Here is a 21,793-nt window from a genome sequence, read left to right as displayed (position 1 = left end):
CGTACAGTCACTATGTATCTAAGGCTTTACCCAGGGGGAGCAATTGAACCCCTGACCCCCCCTTCTTTTCGGCAAGCAATGCGCGACACCACCCTGATCATGAATTACTGGCCCAGCCATGCTGGGAATGCAGCAGCAGTAAGACTCTGACCGGTGTGGGTGGGTCAGCCTGGTCCCCTGCTCAGGGAAAAGGAGAATCGTGTCATCTCACTGCCTCTACACGTACAGAAAGAACTCCATTTTCCCCCCAAAAAAGATGTAAAGGGTAATGACTGTGACATCATCTGACTGCAACTGCTAATTATCCAATCATCAAGTTATTGTGTACATGATTCCGGCTAATTCAGATGAAGTGGGGCGGTTGTGTAAGAGACTAGAGGTGAGAAACGGAAGATTAAAGTAGCGCTTTGTATAATTACCAAACATAAAAAAAAGATCCTACAATAGTGGCTTTCCATAATTGCTTTTTGATGAACATAATGAGCCTGATACCACCTCTGAAAGTCGCAGGCAAGTTCTATCTCTTCCAAAATTGTTCAATTACCCGATATCAAACATTATTATAGGGTGAGAGACAACAGAAATGGGGAACATTATTTGTGTACTTTGGATGAAAGAATCCCATAAGGGTTTGCAAAGAAACGCCTTCTTTAATCTAGTCAAATACTAAATGCTGATCATCTGCCAGGTAATTTGCTTCTTTTTGTGTACATAAGTGAAAAGGGTCACATTTGCATAGCGGCGATTACTTATTCTGAGGCCTGCCTGCAATCTACTCCAGGAATTGTGCAGAGCGGATTTAAATGGTCAAATGTTCTAAACTGCTCAGAGTAATTTACTCCTACTAACAACTGAACGAAGACAACTGTGAGCATCTATAGGCACAGGTTCAACATACACCTAAGCTTTCTAAAATTGCGTTGGGACAATAACCTTGTTAAAGGTAGGGCTGGGCAATTTTTCAGTTTTTTTCGATTAATTCGAATTTACGTTTTGACGACGATTTAAATTTTATATTAAATCGAGAATCACGATTTTTAAAAAAATATTTTTATATACACATTTAATACATCATAATGGCTCCAATGCACTTAGGTTCACTCTCTTTATGAAGCAGGAAGCACACCAGAAGCGTCTCTCGGCGACGCGCTCCTCAACACCACGCAGCGCCATGGATTTTAGAATTCTAAACAGGTTTCTTTACACACACTGGCGCCGCCCAGCCATGATTCAGGACGCAGGTCATATTTCCGCTGCGCCACAGAGCGCCATTTGATTTGTTTCATGTTAAATATCATGCGAATGTGCGCGTTTAGTGTATGATAGTTTAAACTGTCATGTGCTTCTGGTGTGCGACCTGTTTGACTGCCTGTTAAAGCGTGAAGTCATGTAGGATTTTACTTGTTGCACGTCTGTATGGATTTTCAAGACATATTCCCTCATCAAGTCGATAAACTCCATCTCAACATGTATGAAGGACGCAAGAACCTGGCATGTGAAAAACCTCGCCGATCTTTTGGTTCGAACACGAGCAGAGGTGAGGGACTGTAGCAGTGAAAATGAAAGTATATATATATATTATTTTATATTAGACACACATCTGGTACTTGTATTTGCTCCTTCTATACGTCCACAACTTCACACATTGGGTTAAAATAGGCTTTACAGTTTCCATGTTCAGTCCTTTTCTTCCACTGTATCTTTTTAAGAAAAAGGCAGCAGCATTACAACCTGTCATTCAATCAGAAGACAAAGTCAAAGCCGAGCTGACAGCCAATCTTTCCTAGGCTCATCAAAACTTGCAAAAAATACCTCTGTATTCCTGCAACTGCAATATTTACACAAATATTTCTTCTTCAAATCTTCAGCAACATTATTTAACTCCTGAATTTGTTTTACATTTATTTACACCTTGACCGATTTTTGTATGACATGGCCATTAAAAATACAATGTTCCTTAACCAGATGGTTTTTCAAGTTACTTATAAAGAGAGTGTTACTTCAGTCATGTTGTTGTAATTTTTTGAGAAGACTAGTAATAAAATAAAAACACTATAAAAAAATAAAAAATTCGAAATCGAAATCGTGAATCGGTCAAACTTTATAAAAAACCTAGATTTAATTTTTTTGCCAAATCGCCCAGCCCTAGTTCAAGGTATACCGTGGTTTGGAAAAGTCAAGGTTTTAAAACTGTCAAAATTTTCTGTTATACCGTTCCTAAGGTATGAGTAAGATTTTTTTATTTACATTATTTACCAATAGAAAAGATCTTCAAAGATATCGTTTTATATTGGGGAAAAATATGTGTTTTTGAAACAAATAAAGACAGCAGAAGTCAATAATTCTTTAGAATTATTTAGCCTGAAATGTTTACTGCTGCAAAATATTTAAATTATATAAATATTTCCCAAATTAGAATATATTGTGTTCAAAGCGGAAAAAGGTTTGGTTTTTTTACCCAGACATTTAAAAAGAATCTATTTTAGAGCAGTAATCTCAATACCGTGATATTTATATCCAAGGTTATCTTACCGTCATAAACGTCTACCGGCCCATTGCTTCTCTCTAGTTCATTCTTTTGATGTGACCTGGCAAGAATGGTCTCCAAAAGAACGCAAGTCCGTTTTCAGCGTTCGTGGAACTGAGAAACATCCATACTATTCCACATGTAGTCGGTCAAATGTGCATGTTCATCAAGTCTTTTTCCATAAAACAGCTCATTAGTCATATACAGTAACAGCTGGCCTCCCATTAATGATGCCCCCCTCCCACTCAAACACACCCTCTGGGATCATGTGACACGTGTCCTAGGGTCCAGTGCTGGAATGTCAGGCCTACTCTGCAGGTGCTTTTCAGGCTTTATCTTTCTCTCCTGGCTTTTTTCTCTAGTTGCATTTATCCATCGCAGGGTCAGAGGTCAAATCTTGAGGTCAGGGACCCAGAGCAGCTGGATTCCATCATTCCCGCCGCTCCTAACCAACGGGAGGAAATTCTTTTGTATCTCGCCTTGCATGAGCTGCAGCTGCAAAACCATCTACAAGTTAGAAATGCAACTAACCAGAAACCCCTGCAAACGGACTTACCCAATAGCAATGCTGAGGAACGACAGATATGTAGATTCATCTGGCAGCAACATGTTAAAGTATCAAAAGAAATGTAATGGAAAAATAGCACATTCTTGCTCTTTGACATTTATTATCTCTATCAAAGCTTCAGGACGCATCACATAAAAAGCAGATTTCGAAATCACAAAAGCAGCTCTATCTATCTCAGACCTTTTCAGCTAGTATTCACAGAGTATAAAGAAACCTAGGCCAACATTAGCAAAGAGATTATGCACTTATTACTGTTATGAAATGCACAATTAATGCACATTATAACAAAGATATTCAAATAAACATCTTCAGAAATCTTATGTAAAAACCTTGACGTGCTCTGCTTTCATCTGTGAAATAAAATAAAAAAAATATATATTTTTTTTTAAATAAAATTGTAATCAGTAAATATCTTGGTGTTTTTTTTTATAAAATTTGAAACATTTAAGATTGCTTTATTAGTTCTTTTTAATTTGATTTATTACATCAATAGGGGTTTTCAAATGATTACAAAAAACACAAATAAAGAAGCGTAATATTATCAAAAAAGTCAACCCAGATTCATTTTTAATATGTACTTCTATATACATTTCTGGAGCGTGCCAAATACGTCCCAGGAGCTACGTTTTTTTGCAGGTTTTGTTTTCAAAAATCAACCAGAGGCCGCTGTGTACACTTTTAGAGATTGCATATTTCTGCTCTTCTCCCATAAATGTACCAGAGGTCGATGTTGATTGACTGACTGACCAATCGACTGACCCGCCCTCCTCCTTCCCTAAACCCTACAAACAATGTTTTTAAAAGCTAAATATTTACTTGTTTATTTTACTTTTTGGCATTTGAGTCTGGAACCGTTCGTCACCGGACTTGAAATCTGTAGTCGATGTCAACTCTGAGCCACGTCACAAGTCAGCTGAAGTACGTGGTGAACCACTGGAGAAACTGTTAACAGCAGAAAAGCCATCCATTTCTAGGTAAGCGGCACCCTTTAGTGTTTGTTTTAAAGGTGAAATGCAGCCAAACGTACATCTGGCTACATAATTCACGATCTCCAGAAATCTATACAGTGGCACGTTTTCAGAATGAGCCTATGTTGCAACAAGTAGTATACAAATTTCAGTCAATACTGAATAAACAAACAACAATTTGTCAGAAATATTATCTAAAATCTTTAGCGGATATCAACTCCTGCTCTAAACATTTCAATAGCTTTTCTTAAGCCGAATGATACTTTTGTGTAAGAAACAAATGAAGACTGAAGACAATATTCACAAAAAAGCTTTGTTCTTTTTTTTCAGAGCTTTTTTTTCAAAAGTTGACTATTATTCAAGTTTTCCCATTTGTGTGTCTTGTAGAATTATTCAGCAAGTTATGATTAAAATTAATACAGTAAGAATCTTACTACTTACTTAAACTTATTAATTACAGCAAAAAGGATTTGAAATTATGATTAAAATAAATCACAAAAAGAAGAATAACATTATCAAAAAATTACTGTACAAATTTCAGTCAATACTGAATAAACAAACATTAATTTGTGCAAAAAACGTCTACAATTTTTAGCGATTATCGACTCCTGCTCTATATATTTCATCAGGTTTACTGAAGCTAAATGATAAGTTTTTGTAAGAAACCAACAAAAAGTCAATATTCACCAAAATGCTTTTTTTACATTTTATTTTAAAGCTCGTCAGCATCTCATAAGAAATAAAATATTATTCAAGCTGTCCATTCAAACTTACTAAATATACCAAATGGGCTTTCAAATGATGATTAAAAAACACAAAGCATAATATTATCAAAAAGTAGTGTACAAATTTCAGTCAATACTGAATAAATAAACATAAATTAGTCAAAAAATGGTCTAAAATGTTTAGCAGATATCTACTCCTGCTGTTAAACTTCAACAGTTTTTCTGAAGCCAATTTTTTATGAGAAACAAATTAAGGCTAGTGTTGGAGGTAATGCATTACAAGTGACACAAGTTACTTAATAATGTTACTTTTCTAAGTAACAAGTAATGTAACGCAATACTCTTCAAAATGAAGTAACAATATTAAGTTACTTTTTTAAATATGTAAGGCGAGTTTAGTTTACTTAATTTGCTTAAAAAAAATTAATCGCATCATTAAAATTAACATAGTCAGGTTGAATCCCACACTCAATAAGAGACTGCAGGAACAGACAGAAATTAAGATGGCAAGGCCTTACATTTCTGTGATAGTAAATTCTCATTATTTTGAACACATAGAAGAAAAAGAAAAGGTGATTATCTGAATGGACAGTGGTTTTACTTTTTAATAAGACAAAAAGTACAAAAGTAGCAAATGCATTGCTTTAATTAATACTTTCATTAATCTGTATAAACGGCATGGGTTCAGGAAGTTATTCGAAGATAACCTTATCCAACACACTTTTTTAATGTGCGTATGTGTGTTTTTTTTTTAGTTAATTGAGTAATATACAGTTGTATATAAATATATATAAATATAATATAAAGTTAATTGAGGTTATACAGTGTGTTGATAATTTGAGAGCTCCTCTATTAACATAAAAGAAGAAAAAATCTGCAAGTTCTGAAAGAGACTCAGTCAGAGTCTCAGCAAAGTAAAAAAAAAGTAACTCAAAAGTAACATAACGCATTACTTACCATATTAAGTAACTAAGTACTGCAACTAGTTATTTTATTGGAGAGTAACTCAACATTGCATTGCATTACTTTCAGAAGTAACTTTCCTCAAAACTGATTAAGACTGAAGCCAGTATTCTCTTAAAAAAAAAAAAAAAAAGATTTGTTTTTCCCCTTTTCTTTTGAAGCTCGAAAGCTTAACATAAGAAACAAAGTTGGGTATTATTCAAGTTTTGCATTTGTGTGTCTTGTTGAAGCAAAGGAGCTGTATGGATTTAAATTTAGAGCTAAAAATATTCAGATGAAGTGAACCTTTAATGGTTAGTGACACCTAGAAAATGGGTTACCAATTTACATTTAAGAGAAAAATGAGCAAACACTGCACACTTTAAGTTCCAACGTTCCATTTTCCACACTTCCTTGGTTAAAGCTAAGGAAGCGGTGTTTACTTTTCAAGCAGGCGGGTATGACGAGCCCTTTCTGGATCTTTTGCGATAAACCAGATGCCAACCGCAGGATGACGCGTCGAGAAGATCTTAAGCACATCTTGAGCTGCCAAGAGCAACAAGCTGAGTTCAGGCGACTTGGCACTGATGCTGAGCTCATTCACAACCCCGTCTTCAGTGATCCTTCCACAGGCTACAGCTCTCCGACACACTGAGGCTTTTTTACCAGAGCTGTGAGCGAAGAGCCCCTGCAGTGCCCGTCATCAGCGTTCAAGGAATGTGCAACTACAACAGGGGTGCTTCAATCACCTTCGATGATTTCACAGCTTTAGTCTGCCGGGATGCTTGGCAGAGATATCAGTTCATGCTGTCATTACTCACATACAGAATTCGCAGCCGACAACAGGCAATTCCAGCATTATGGATGTGACGTTTGCAGGAAAATCTTTACAAAAAAACTATGCATGTTAACATTATATTGAAACATCGGTTTATATTATGGGATCAGAAAAATATAAATCTGTAAACCTTTTTTTATATTTGAAATGAGGAAAATAAACATGCATTATGGAAGTAACCAAAAAAGAGGTTAAAGACCACGGCGTCTAGCGCCTGTTTCTAGAGCACCTTTTGAGGTCAGAGGAGTGAGATTTACCTGCAAAGCACTTTGCTAGCTGGCCTCTGTTACACTCATTCCCTTTCTCTCATCCCGGACGAGCCCCCACATGTAACCCACCAGTCCTACTGCACCAAACCCGGTCTGAGCTGGAATCGAACCAGCAATTGATTGCATGGGAGTCGATTGCTCAAACAAGGATGACCATGTCCTCTAGCGTCTGTCACGAGAACACTTTCAGGTCAGAGGAGTGACATTTACCTGCATAGCACTTCGCTAGCTGGCCTCCATTACACTCACCCCCTAAACCTTACTTCCATCCTGGTCAAGCCCAATGTGTAACCCACCGGTCTTACTAAGGGTGTCACGATCCTCCTTGATTCGATTATATTTTCGATTCTAAAGGCATGATTCGATTCGATTTTCGATTATGAATAATTAATTAATGACCAATTAATTATTTGTAGCCTACCGTTTAAACTACCTGACCTGTATGGTCTTTGTTTTACCCATAAACAAATCATACAGTAAATGAATAAAGGCAAGTTACACACATAATTACCACCTGTCAATCACTTTTTCTGCGGGACTCGTGAATAGGCAGTGATCTGTGTCGTTATAATGGTGTCGGTAAAAAAGACGCACAACCAACAGGAACCAGCCAACAGTATCTGAGGTGTTCACTAAAATGACTAAGTACAAGTGAGTGAAAGATTGAAGCAGTCCTCTGACTGCCTGGACCTGCTCTCTCGAGCGCATGGCTGTGTGTGTGTCTGTGTGATAACGTGATGTGCATTTTCAGAGGTAGTGAGGAAGGAGGGCTGCTCAGAAATGCTACACGCCACTGTGGATGTCAAATCATTGTCGTTCTAAAATGCCATTTAAAAACAAAGACAGTGTAAACAGGGCCTGAGTGTGTACTTTTCGCGAGCGGATTTGACACGGGGGCGAGCGGAGGATCGCAACGCCGGTGTTGTCTATCGGACGAACCGTACGTAATACGTACATAGCAGAGCTTGCAAAACTGTGTTTTTTTGTCAACAACACGAACGTTGTCAACATAACTCACTAGAAATCCAAAATGCTTACACACCGGTGACTTCATTGAAAGAGGAGAGGGTTTAAGTTCTGTCGACGGGTCTCCTGCTTCTGCAGTTTAACAAGCACTGTTTTTTCCCGCTTGGCAAGCCAAGCTGACGTGACATGGGGGCATGGTAGCATCAACGATTCTATTTTTTGATTCGATAATCGAAATTGAGCATAAATTTCGATCGATTTCGATTAAAAACCGAAATCGTGACACCCCTAGGTCTTACTGCACCCAACCCGGTCTGAGCTGGGATTGAACCGGCAATTCATTGCATGGGAGGTTGTTCCTCTAATAAGGAGGCTCACGTACTCTAGCATCTGCCGCTAGAGCACTTTTTGAGGTCAGAGGAGTGAATTTTACCTGGATAGCACTTCACTAGCTGGCCTCCATTATATACAGTACTCTAAAATATAAACCTACACACACACACAAAAAGCGTAGAAACTGTTTCGCTATTATGGTGAAAACTTTTTCATGAAAATTTGCTTGGAACTGAAAGAATGGAAGTACAGCACAAATTTGACTGTCAGCATATTCAGCAGCAGGTGTGGAGACTGTTACCTTACAGGTTTTCTAATTAAGTGAAATGCTGCATAACATAACAGGCCATAAAAAAAGCAGAACTCATTTGGTGACAGCCCAACTAGCAGCAGGAGAAAGATGGAGAGAGAACAATGCCATAATTAATATGGTAGTGCATGCGCGCAGCTATGGCTGTCTGTAGATTGCTGGAAAGAAGATTGAAAGCTAAACATTGGAACGATTTGGGTCAGCAATAAATGGGTTTCAGCTGGACTGAGCAGCCGGCAGAGCCAGCTTTGCACATGGAAAAATTATATCTGCTCTATTTCTGCTCTTTGGAATCAGTTTGCAAGTACAGAACTGGAAGTTTGGATGTTGGAACTTGGGAAGTAGCAAAGAAATCACACTAATTCAATACAGACTTAATATTTTAATTTAGAATTTTTAAAAAAGTTTAAATAAAAATAAGGTGTTTGTTTATTCAAAGGTTGGTAGCAGTTGATGCATTTATATTACATTTACATGTAGTCATTTAGCAGACGCTTTTGTCCAAAGTGACCTAAAATTGAGGAGGTATTCACCACTTCAACAAGAAAAGGCAATACACAAAAGAAGTGCTATTTATAAAAAAAAAAAAAAAAAAAAACTTGTTTGTGCTTTTTAGTGCTAATGAATTTAGTGCTAGAGTAAAAGTGCTTTTTATTGTATTAAATTTAACCCTTTTTAAATTTAACCCACCCATTAAACTGTGGCTGAAAATATTTGACACCATTGTAAAGCCAGTCCTGCTGTATGGCTGTGAACTCTGGGGACCCACATTTAAACTAAACTATGAATCTTGGGAAAAAAAGTCCAGTTGAAATCTTTCATCTTGAGTTTTGCAAAAACATCCTCGGAGTTCACAGAAGCACACCGAGCCTTGGTTGCAGAGCAGAACTAGGCAGGTTCCCTCTGCTCTCAGAAATCCAGAAGAGAGCAGGGAAGTTCTGGCTCCATCTGTCCGACTCCAGCCCAGAGAGCTACCATCAGCAGGCCCTCAAATATAGAAATGCACATGCGGCCAGCGATCCCATGCACTATCTGGTGGAAAAACACCAACTAAATTCACAGACCCAGTCCCAACATATTAAGACTTAAGAAATAGAAAAGATTACCCAGGAGAAATATAAACTCAATTGGCAAACTAAAGTACAAATTAAAATGTTAGCATGCATTCACCAGATTAAACCTGGTTATGAACTGGCCCCGTATCTGACTTACATTTAGAGCCCCGGTCAGAGAAAGCTGATGAGCCGACACAGTCTGAGTGTGGAGACGGGCTGACACAATCGTAGCTGCAGGAGCCCAGAGCTCACCCACACTGCTCTGCTGGAGTTGTGGAGGATGAGTTGCATTTCCTCACTCACTGCAGCAAATATCAGAGCATCAGAGATACTTACTACATGCACGTATCTCTAATTCTACCACAATTCCAGCAAGCCACAAAATGAAAAGTGTCTCCACCTAGCAGCACAGTACGTGTCCTCATGCCACCATATGAGAGAAAAAGGCTGAACTGTCTTATCCCTTTTTAAAGCTCTCTGTCATCATTTATCATTTATTATTAAGGGTGTCACGATCCTCCAAATCCTCAATTCGATTACATTTTCGATTCTAAAGTCACGATTAGATTCCATTTTCAATTATGAATAATTAATTAATTAATGACCAATTAATTATTTGTAGCCTACCGTTTAAACTACCTGACCTGTATGGTCTTTGTTTTACCCATTAACAAATCATACAGTAAATGAATAAAGGCAAGATACACACATAATTACCATCTGTCAATCACTTTTTCTGCGGGACTCGTGAATAGGCAGTGATCTGTGTCGTTATAATGGCGTCGGTAAAAAAGACGCACAACCAACAGGAACCAGCCAACAGTATTTGAGGTGTTCGCTAAAATGACTAAGTACAAGTGAGTGAAAGATTGAAGCAGTCCTCTGACTGCCTGGACCTGCTGTCTCGAGCACATGGCTGTGTGTGCGTCTGTGTCTGTGTGGTCACGTGATGTGCATTTTCAGAGGTAGAGAGGAAGGAGGGCTGCTCAGAATTGCTACACGCCACTGTGGATGTCAAATCGTTGTCGTTCTAAAATACCATTTAAAAACAAAGACAGTGTAAACAGGGCCTGAGTGTGTACTTTTCGTGAGCGGATTTGCAACGGGGGCGGGCGGAGGATCGCGATGCCGGTGTTGTCTATCGGACGAACCGTACGTACGTAATACGTACATAGCAGAGCTTGCAAAACTGTGTTTTTTTTTTTGTTTTTTGTCGACAACACGAACGTTGTCAACATAACTCACTGGAAATCCAAAATGCTTACACACCGGCGACTTCATTGAAAGAGGAGAGGTTTTAAGTTCTTTCAACGGGTCTCCTGCTTCTGCAGTTTAACAAGCACTTCAACAAGCCTGTTTTTTTCCCGCTTGGCAAGCCAAGCTGACGTGACAAGGTGGCGTGGTAGCATCGACGATTCTATTTTTTGATTCGATAATTGAAATTGAGCATAAATTTCGATCGATTTCGATTAAAAATCGAAATCGTGACACCCCTATTTATTATTATATATTTGTATTAATCCTTTTTATAAATTAACTTGTTTATTGTGACAACGTATAATATAAAGACATATATTATATATACATACAATAACTTGCCTAATTACCCTAACCTGCCTAGTTAATTAACCTAGTTTAGCCTTTAAATGTCACTTTAGCCTTTATAGAAGTGTCTTGAAAAATATCTAATCAAATTTACTAAAATCATGGCAAAGATTTAAAAAAGTGTTATAAGAAATAAGTTAGAAAAACTAGTGTGTAAAGAAATGTTTAGAAATCTGCTCTCTGTTAAACAGAAATCGGGGAAAAATAAAAAGGGGTGTTATAATTCAGGGGTGCTAATAATTCTGACTTCAACTATTACTTTTAGTTATTTACATATTTATAGAGCATCTGATGTTAGCCTAACTGTGGATTTGTAAGGGCAAACACAAATTGCACCCAAAGGAAGACACTACAAATGGCTTATCAGAAGGTCTAGCTCTTTTTTTTTTCACTTCACCAAGTACGAGCATTCATATCACACATGCATCATAATCTCCTCCAGCTGCTGAGGCTGGCAAGAGACACGGCAGCAAGAATTCACCCGCAAACACAGATCCACTGGGAACTGCAACCACTCAGATCCCAAATGAGGGTGTTGACCAGCAAACATTCCGTAGGCATGAGCATTTTGTCGGAATTCCTTCAACAACAACAAAAAAAGTTGCACACTACCTCGTGTGTATTTGTGTAGACCGCTCATTTTCTAAAATGCTAAACTAAAATAGTGCACTCAGTAACATAATGATACGCTACTGATGGTAATGGAGCAGAATTGACCAGGGTTGACTTGGATCGTCAGAAACCTTGCCAATAAATCGCACACAGCGGAAGCTTACCATTCCAACAAATGGACTCCAATTTTCACAAGTAGGGCTAACCATTCATACCTCCATTTAGAGACCACCAAAATATGCTGGCGCATAGTCTGTCCTAACGTTAACGCTTCCTGAATCAAATTAAAAACTAGTTCAGAATGTTTTATATAAATATGTTTTATATATTTATTTATCTTTTTTTTTTTATTACTTGAAGAACACCAAGTACATCACATGTGAAATGCATATAATAATCTGCTGGTTTTGAACATACAGAACCTAAATGGAATAAAGTTATGTAAACAACAAAAACATTACTCCTATCCCAACCCAAATTGACCCCACAAACAAAAAAAATAAGAAAACAAAATATTCTAAGCAATGAAAAAAGGAAGGGGGGTTCCATCTACAAAGAAGGTAAGGTCTCGACAAAAGAAATTACAGGGTTCCACATTTTATAAAATAAACTGGATCCCTAATGGAATTTTTTTTCCAAAAGCATTTTTAAGACACATAGACTATGGAATACACAAGATGTTTCACTCATATAGTTTTGAATGAGGAAAAGTGTAACAGTCAATATGGCGAATGAAGCCTCACTTACCAGTACAGAAGACAATCAGTAATTGCTAGCCTGAGGCTTTTACAACAGTTTTGGTCAAAAAACGCACTGGAATCTCAGCGAATACTTGAAATATATCTACATAAAGCTCAAAATCTGTACTTTTATATGAACCAATGAAACTTGATCTGGTTTTGTAAACTGTATGAATCGAATGCGAGGTTCAAACTTGTAAAAAAAACAATGACTTTCATTTCTGGAGGAGACTCACCATCAAGACCAAATTGTGGTCGGCGCCAATAGCCTAGTGGTTAAGTGCGTCGATATATGCACTATGGTGCTCATAGTGACCAGAGTTCGATGCCCGGCTCAAGGTCCTTTGCCATCCCTTCCCCTCTCTCTGCTCCTAAAACTTTCTGGTCCGTAACCTCCACTGTCATATCCCAATTAAAGGTGAAAACCCCTAAAACGTGTAAATTCTAAGACCAAATTGTGCATTACTTCTGAAAACCAGCGCGATCTGATGAAGCATTATTCAGAGAATGATAATTTGTAACACGTCCATAAATGAGGTTGATGTCATAATCTTGTGCATTTCGAGGGCACGTGCGCATAAGCTCAGGCAACCTAAAAAAAAATGAAGATTTTGTTTGATTCCAATGTTTAGAAACGAAACTTATGAGATGTAAAGTTTAATTTTATTTGTGATTCCAAATATGTAATGTAATTATAGGCCCGGCAAACAGTTTTGGAGAATTTAATGTTTCCCTATTCAGACAGAATGCCCGAGCATACTGCACGAGAAGCATTTCAAAATGGCCACCAAGTGAAATGACTTGCCTTAAAGGGACTTTAGTATACACTATTATTTTTTATTAATAACAATTGCTAGAGCATGCAATGTATAGTATGTAAAATAAATACTATGGAAGTCAAGGATTACAGGTTTCCGTCACTCTTCAAAATATCATCTTTTGTGTTCTGTTCATTAGAATAAAAAAACTCTAACTGATTTAAGTCAGAGATCAGTAATGTCATGTTAATATTTTGCCTTGAATTAAGGATTCCTGAATCAAAAAGCCTATTTCACACATACAGACATTTCCGGAAAATTACCGTCAATTTTAAACATTTAGCTGCGTTTAGCGCTTCTGCCTTAGGATGTCTCTTTGACAAAAGCAGCTACAAGAATGCTAAAGCTTTAGATGAAAGTGAAACCATAAACAAAAGCCTGACCCCTATTATGTTTACAAATAAAAGCGCAGCCATTTTGGGGTCATTTCTGGCTAATGATGTCAGAATTTACAGTTATATTGGAAAGATATATGAATGGTCTTTTCCGGAAAATTTCCAGAATGTCCTTGTCTGTGTGAACAGCGCTTTTTTCAACTCGTGCTGGAAATTTTCCAGATATTTACCAGTATCACTGTGTGAAAGGGACTAAAGACTAGTTAAAAAGGAATATTTGAACATTGAAATAAGGAATATTGAACATATGATACACCATTGCTTACTACATTTAGTCCAAACAGAACATTTCTTTGAATAAGAATCAAAACAGCTTGTAACACTGAACACTTCATACTGTAGCCTGCTAAATTGTTGCCATATGATCTCACTACGTGCCGTGGCACGTTTAAATCCACAAGTCCCATTCAGTCACCAGAAACAAAATACGCCTATTATACACTCCAATTTTGTGCAATTTCACTGACTGATCTAAGGATGAGTCAAAGAAAAGATCAAGAAACAAGTCATGATATTTCTCTCCGAATGGAAGGTCACATCAAGTGCATCGCATATAGGATAAAGTATCCTTTGCAGTGTGCTCTGGTTCAATCTTCATTTTTCACAAATACAGAAGGTCATCTGTTCCATCAATGCAAAGCAATTTCGCATAAATAATATAACACTACACAGTACGCAGTTAAATCCAACACACAGCCATAGCGCAAGGTCAATTCTCTGAAATATGTTGACAAATATCAGGTCAAATTATTAACTCGGCGCTAAATTCGCCGCTGGTGCAATAAATAAACAACTCCATCAATCCTCATTCATTTACATATTGCTATCAAGCCTTCATTTGCACATTAGGCAATTATGCAAGAGCCCATTGTCCATCTAAATTAATAAAGAACATCGATGGCTGGACGGATCTCTCAGCTGGAGCTTATTGTGACACCCTGTTACCAGCGAGATTCAATTGCTGACAAAACTAGTTCATTTGTTAGTGATATCGATCATCTTTGTTCGCGGACATCTGAAAACATGCAGCTGCAACAGTAATGATGATTTAGGATAATGATCGTTAATGTGCAACAATGGACAGCTATATGGAGAATAGGCTTGTTTTGCGGAAAGAATATTACCAGAAAAAGCATCCATTTATTTATTGAAATTCAGCATCTCTCAATATAAAATGGTGGCATTAGACATGTGTCATGTTATTGAAAACACTCAACAACAAAACAAATGTTGCTTGTTCAAATTACTTATTTAAAATGAGCTGAAACAACACAATTTTTAATATTTCATTGGGAAAACATAATTATGTTATGGTTAATCCACTTAAATTTGTAAAAAACTAATAAAGTTAACTTCAACTTCATGTTGTCCCACAACCAATCGATTGTGTGGAACCCAGCATTTTTACAGTATATATAGTTCTTACCTTTTTATGCTAATCAAAGGGTATTAAATAATCGCAGTACTAAATGTATCCTCAACAAATTAAGTTTGCTTTTCGTAAGGAGGTTTTTTTGGGACAACTAAATTGTTTTATGTTCAATCCACTTAATTGTAAAAACTACTAGGTTAACTTAATTCCTTCATGTTCAAAACAATTGTGTGGAACCCAATTGTTTTTACAGTCTATACAACTTACCATATTTTAGAAAATAAATATATTTAGCAAATCAAAATAAACTTGCATTTCAATAATGTCGTTTTCCTCAAACAACAGTGAGCCACTTGTACGTTTTTTCAATTATTCATATTGTACATAACCTGAAAATGCTCAGTGTTTACCAGTTTTCAATGGTAAAATCTTGATGCTTTTCCTTTTAGCTTTTTTAGATTGTGTGTTCCAGTCAAAATGTAACAAGCAGTAATTTTTTAGGTTTTTTAGGTTTTGGATGAAACCAAAAGATTTATTTATTTTTAATCATCTATTAAAGCCATGTAATTCTATCTGCCAAAACTCTTTAACAACGATATAATAACTATTGCATTTTACCAACTTAATGATAGACATATGCTGATATCAATCATTCAATGTGTTGTGTTAATAAACATGCACAATATTTTTTTCTTGGCCACTTCAAAACACTGTGAATAATTCCTTAGTATTTAAACTTTTAGAGTGTCTTAAGCACATTCAGATTGTTGCATTGGAAGTGGTTGTTACTCACAGCACCAAATACTAGAAAATTTAATAAGCTGTTAATTTTTAAATATAAACATTTTCACGCAAATCTCTAAGGCAACTTGGTGCACACACAGCTTTTTTGAGTTTGACTCAACTTTTAACCCAAGTTACTGTAGCTGGCTTGATTTAAGAGTCAACTCAAAAAAAAAAAGCTGCGCAGCAACTTGCCTCAATATTTTTGTTTTTTTAATGTACGACATGTAGAAGATTTGGATTAAAAATGCACTCTATTCATAAGCATATTATTTGTTAAAACTGTACTGTCAGGCTTCATTTGTAAACATGGCTAAAACTGCTTGAATATTGCACAAACCTAATAGTTTAAACATTTAACTAAACTCACAATAAAAATTTTAATAAGCTTAGGTGATGCTTAATTGCAGGTTAACAACTAATAATGTATTTGTAATAAAATGCCATATTTCTATTTATGAAATGGAGCTTTGTATTTTTTGAAAAATACGTTTATTTGTAAAAAATATATGGCAATTTCTCACTGCTGACTTTAATGCATTAACCAATGTTTACTGATTAGACATGGGCCAAAATAAGTTTCTGAAGTTATGATAACCTTGGATAAAAAATGTCAGTTTCGCGGTATTGTGTTTACTTTACAGTATACCTTGAAAACGGTTATCGTTCCATACCTATTACTGATGAGACTTTATTTTAAAATGCTACCTGTTATACTGTATAATCTATTTGCAATTTGATTAGTCTGAAACATGTTTACTCTGAACATGAATGTACAATAAAACAATATTTTTTGTTAGTGTACCTGTTAAAGTACCTTTTTTCAGCTTAGGTGAATATTGTGATATTATGATAAAATGTTTAATAATTAACTGCAACATGACAATATTTGCTACACTGTAAAAAGATAATGTGATTAACAGCTTCTGTATTTTGTGATTCTCAAGTGTTTTTGTTTATTTACGCTTGCAAATTGCATTATGGGATGTTGATCTCTGCTTTATTGACTTTTAATGTTAAAAATTCAACTCTGCAGTTTACCAAATTGACTTTTACTGCCATTTTAGTAGTTTGAAGTAATGAATTTGAAATATTATTTAAAGAAATATTAACAGGTGTACTGACAGCTTATTAAAAGGTTTAGTAGCATAATATACAACACCAATCCAGACAATATATCACATTAAACATTAGAAATGTTAATAAAAGTCACTTTAAAAAAAAAAAAAAAAACTTTTCAATGTTCAAATTTGTTGGTAGAAATATCTAGGTCACGCAATTTAAAAGCATAAATAAGTGGGTAAAATAAAAATGTGAATAACAAAATACGTAAAACTCCTACTTTACGGATATATTTTTAACAGTGTATGTGTCATAAGCGTACTTTATGATTACTTGTTGTATTTATTAAAGATTTCGAATAATCCAGTCACAAAAAAGTTTTATTTGGAATACCAAATATTTTGAAATAACAAGGCATTCAGCCCACATTACAGGAGAAAAACACTTCTATGTTAGAACAACACTGTCCTTTTGTTCAAGTCTTGCCTAGGCCACTGCGAAGGAAGCAGATTCTTTATAGCGCTGAGTGGTTGCAGACAAGGTTGTGAGGGTGTTTATACAGTTTAGCATGCTGTTTACATTGTCCGCGGGGAAGCTATCAGCACACTGTTCTCTCCCAGCAGGATTATGCAGATAAGATGGGATGTAAATAGGATGCAATGACATCTTAAAAAAAAAAGTCACCTCAACACTTCTCGATTCATATCAAGAGTTCTTAAACCTTTTTCAGAGTCAGATTTAAGCACATTCCAGGTGCATTTTCAAATGTTCCAGCACTTGAAAATTGTGGCATATTACATGGTTACATAGATATACATTAGGGCTGCAAGATATTGGAAAAATCAGATATTGGAATTTTTTCTGTGATAAATATTGCAATTTGAATACAGTTTCACAAGTTAGATTGAATAACACTATTTGATGGTTTTCTGGGGAGTCTAACAGTACTCGGGTATAGAAATTGAATAATCACAATGAAAAAAAAGCTTGTTTGTTATACTTTGCTTTGTCTTGTTTCTACTTCAAATATCTAATTCTTAGATTAAGAAAAAAAATAGTGTTCAACTTCACAAAAAATAGAAAAAAATTAAGAGGTTTTTTTTTTTAAAACAAGCAAAATTATCTGTCAGTGGGGTTAGCAAAATAATCTTGTTTTTGTTTTGAAATGTAGATATTTGAACAAGAAACAAGAACTTTGCATAAGCCATATAAATACAGTAATTAAACACAATTCTGTAGCTCCTGGTCAACTATAATTCAGGCTCAAAATCTTGCGATGTGACTATTGCGGATGAGCACATTGAGATATCAATGCCTAAAACGATATATTGTGCAGCCCAAATATGCACACATCAACACATTATATTAGATGATATGTGTCATAGTACTATAAGGAAAGATTTCCATGTTTGCCCAAAGCCCAACACTGAAATTCTGTCATCTTTCATCTTAAATGTGTCGTGTTTTTATATTGATTTTAATTTTATGAATCGTTCACGCATGAAATGATAATCTCCATGCAATCACTGCTTAATCAAAGGTGATGTAAATGATCATTAGCAGAGTCAGCACATATGTAGACTTTTTAATTTCATGCAAAAGACAAATATATATATATATATATATATATATATATATATATATATATATATATATATATATATATATATATTTTTTTTTTTTTTTTTTTTTTTTTTTTTTATTGGATTTAAATAGTAAATTATGTCCTATTTAGCCACATAAATAATTGTGAAAGCAACACAATTACATTTTCAAGCACTTTATCCAAAATCATAGCACTTTCCAAACGTTAAAACACTACATTTAAATGCAAACATTGCACTTTAAAACGAACCCATCACAGTAAAAAAATGCTGATTTATTCTAGTCAAATTTAAGACTTTTTAAGACACTTTTAGGACCATTATGAAAGAAATTATAGACTTATAAAGGGCTTAAAAATTAAGGATTTGTTTTTCTAATGGGTTAGCTAGTTTTGGCATTAATGGAAGTTCATGTAGAGGGATGTGTTGGTTTAGTTTTCTTTCTCTGATTGGAGAACAGAATTTGCAGGAAAAAGGTCTAGCAGCTGTTGTGAATGGTATCTCTTTGCAATAAAAAAACTTAAATATATATTAAAAAAAAGGTTTTGAGTTGGATTATTGGTAATTGGGTATTGGCTGAATAGGGAAGCTTTACCTGGACATAGGAAAATTAAGACCTGTTTAAAATGATTTAGGTCCTACAACTCAATATTTCAGTGAATTTAAGACTTTTTAAGGCCTGAAACTTTGTTTTTGAAATTTAAGACTTTTCAAGATCTTGCAGATCCCCTGGTTCCACACAATGCCTACATGTTGTTTCAACACAATTACTAACTTGCGCATTTTTTTACAAATTTAAGTGGATTGAACATCAAACAATTATGTTGTTCCAAACAAAACTCAAGAATTGTGTTCTTTCAACTCGTATTAAATAAGTAGCTTGAACAAGAACAACGAACAAGTTGTATCACTGTTATCTGCGAGATGTAGGTGACCTAACCTTTTCGAAACTGCTTATGGTTTACATTTGTGAGCTTCGGAACCTCAAAAAAACGTGTTTTAAATAAACACATATTTTCAGAGTGGGGACCCCACAATTAGTAACATGAAACTCACTCTCCGCATGTAGGTCCAATTCTCTGGAATCAATCAAAACTCCCAAAGGAACTCCCTGTTCCCCCCCTTAATCTCCTGGTTTTATTACTTTCCAGACAGAGTCTGCCCATTCCACCCAGCCCCCCATTCCTCTCTTTTGTACTGATCTCCAGCAAAGCCTGTGATTTTTTACCACAGCACATTGCTTTTCATGCAGCAGAGCAGCTTTCATCAGCCTCCGCACGCAAGACAGCCCAGCCGCAAACTCCACCACGGCCTGCTCTCACCCTACGTGATCTTAATAAACAAGCACACCTATCCATACTGTAGTGAAAACATGTTGCACGGAGAGTTAAATGATGCATCGTGCACATTTAGCAAGAGCTTTATAATAATCACTATGAATGAATAGTAATAAAGAACAAACAAAAGATTGATTGATTGATTGCAATTTATACTCTCAAAAACGGCATATTTACACAGCTTTGTTAAGGCTGCTCTTTTTGCAGCTCAATATTCTGTGCCAGAATGTAATGAAATGACACATGAACAGCCCTAAAATAAAAAATGGTAGCTCTGACCCAGCTCAGTTCCTGAATCAAAGGCAAGTCTAATGCAGTGTAACTAAAATGTAACAACCACAATCGTTCTCATGTCGGAGTATGTTTTTATTATTCATAAATGTGCTTAAATTCATCATTTCTTTTATTAAATTGAAAACACTTTGTGCAGGCTTTAAAAGTCTGTATAAATATACAATTTGAGGGCATTCTGCATTACCTTTAGACACTTTTTATCTCAGGTGTGTTTTTTTTAGGTTTCAAGCTGATGAAAGTAATTTAATTTTACTTTTCAATGCAGAACTGCATCCAGACCAATAAAAAGTGTACATATTCTTCCCAAATGCCCTTTTTAATTTTTTTTTCAAGCATGCATTGAAAAACAAATTCAACTTCTAGCATATCTGCACTGTACAACAATGTTTAAAATCCTAATATAAACTTCTTATGTGTAGTATGATGCAAAAGAAACACTCTTTAAGCCCAATAGAAATTAGGTTATTAGCCTATAATGAACAATCATTTAGGCTGTTTTCCAACAAGCCAGTTTGGTGACTCATTTGTTAATAATAATGAGATTTTCTATTCAGGTGGACATGTTAAGGTGTTAATGCAGATCATACATTTTCCATTAATGAGATTTTCAGAGCAAATATGAAGACCACGGCTGGATTAGACGTAATGTTTTGATTTATGGGGCTGTCAGCAGTACGTGTTCAATGAACTGGATAAATACCATTGATTTTCAAAGTTAGTTGAGATTAAAATGTTAGTCACACACACTCGTTCCTGCACATATTTACACATATTTCACACTCTTGGGAACAACAGGGAGCGGGCTGCGCCGCAGAAAGTTTGAATGCTCTTCAATCCCATTCTTACCTTTTTCAGCATGTGAAACTGTGATCGTGAGGCAGAAAAGAGAGAGGAGCAGCCGGGCTCCCCGCTCCGCCATCACTTTAAACACGAATAAAAGAAGTGTGAAAAGCCACGGAATCAATCCTTATTTAAAATCCCTCTGATCGTGCGCACGGAGCAGTTCAACAGTGTGAACACATCCGGAACGAGTTACTTCCGAAAGTTGCCGAAGGAAACATGAAGCTCGTTGAGCAGAGACACACGACCAGTCGCAGAAATGCGCTTTGAAACTTCAACAGGCGACCGAGAAAAATCAAAGTCAATCCATATTTCCGAGATTAGACCAACGCCAAGCTGGACTGTAGCGAAATGCGAGGCGTCAGCGCAGACATAATGTGTAAAGGTGAAGAGAGAGAGAGAGAGAGTCAGTCCGGACGGTTGGAGATATTTTTCACTGATCTCACTGAGAGAGAAAGAGAGCAGTAGGAATTCAGATCGGAACCTGGGAAAGCCGGAAGTGGATTTTAAAGAGATCGGGATTCACCTTACTTGGCAACCACAAAAGCCTGAAATGGCGTTAAAAATGTTTTTGTCTAGACAACAATTTGAAGTCTTTTATTTTTTTTAGATAGATTTATAATTATATTATTGTTAAAAGTGATTTGTTACCACTATCATACCCTCTTATATATAGGGTACGGTAGTGGTTATAAAAATCACTTATATTGTAAACTTTACATTTATGGGGCTAAAATCAAGAAAATCATTCATTCATTCGTTCTCTTTTTGGCTTAATCCCTTTATTAATCTGAGGTCGTCACAGCGGAATGAACCGCCAACTTATCCAG

The 21,793-nt window shown here is 36.0% G+C and overlaps 1 protein-coding gene and 1 long non-coding RNA gene across 51 annotated transcripts in view; one reads left to right on the top strand and one right to left on the bottom strand.

The window, feature by feature from the left end:
• neo1a (neogenin 1a) overlaps positions 1–21,445 on the bottom strand; it is a 328,844-nt gene extending 307,399 nt beyond the window's left edge. For 48 of the 50 annotated variants that reach the window (XM_087258719.1, XM_087258712.1, XM_087258732.1 and 45 more), the window contains exon 1: positions 20,970–21,407. In XM_087258719.1, the coding sequence (XP_087114845.1) occupies positions 20,970–21,042 (73 nt within the window). In that variant the 5' untranslated portion in view covers positions 21,043–21,407. 50 annotated transcript variants of the gene reach the window in all.
• On the top strand, positions 5,542–8,428 carry LOC147843262 (uncharacterized). The gene is made up of 2 exons (XR_015496439.1): positions 5,542–7,135; positions 8,096–8,428. It is a non-coding gene; the product is annotated as an uncharacterized LOC147843262 (long non-coding RNA).
• Positions 21,446–21,793: the final 348 nt, after the last annotated feature.

This window comes from Danio rerio, chromosome 7 (assembly GCF_052040795.2).
Source record: "Danio rerio strain M-AB ecotype USA chromosome 7, GRCz13ab, whole genome shotgun sequence".
NCBI classification, from domain to species: domain Eukaryota; kingdom Metazoa; phylum Chordata; class Actinopteri; order Cypriniformes; family Danionidae; genus Danio; species Danio rerio.
The sequence above is the reverse complement of the archived record's forward strand: the minus strand, read 5'-3'. Positions and strand labels throughout refer to the sequence as shown.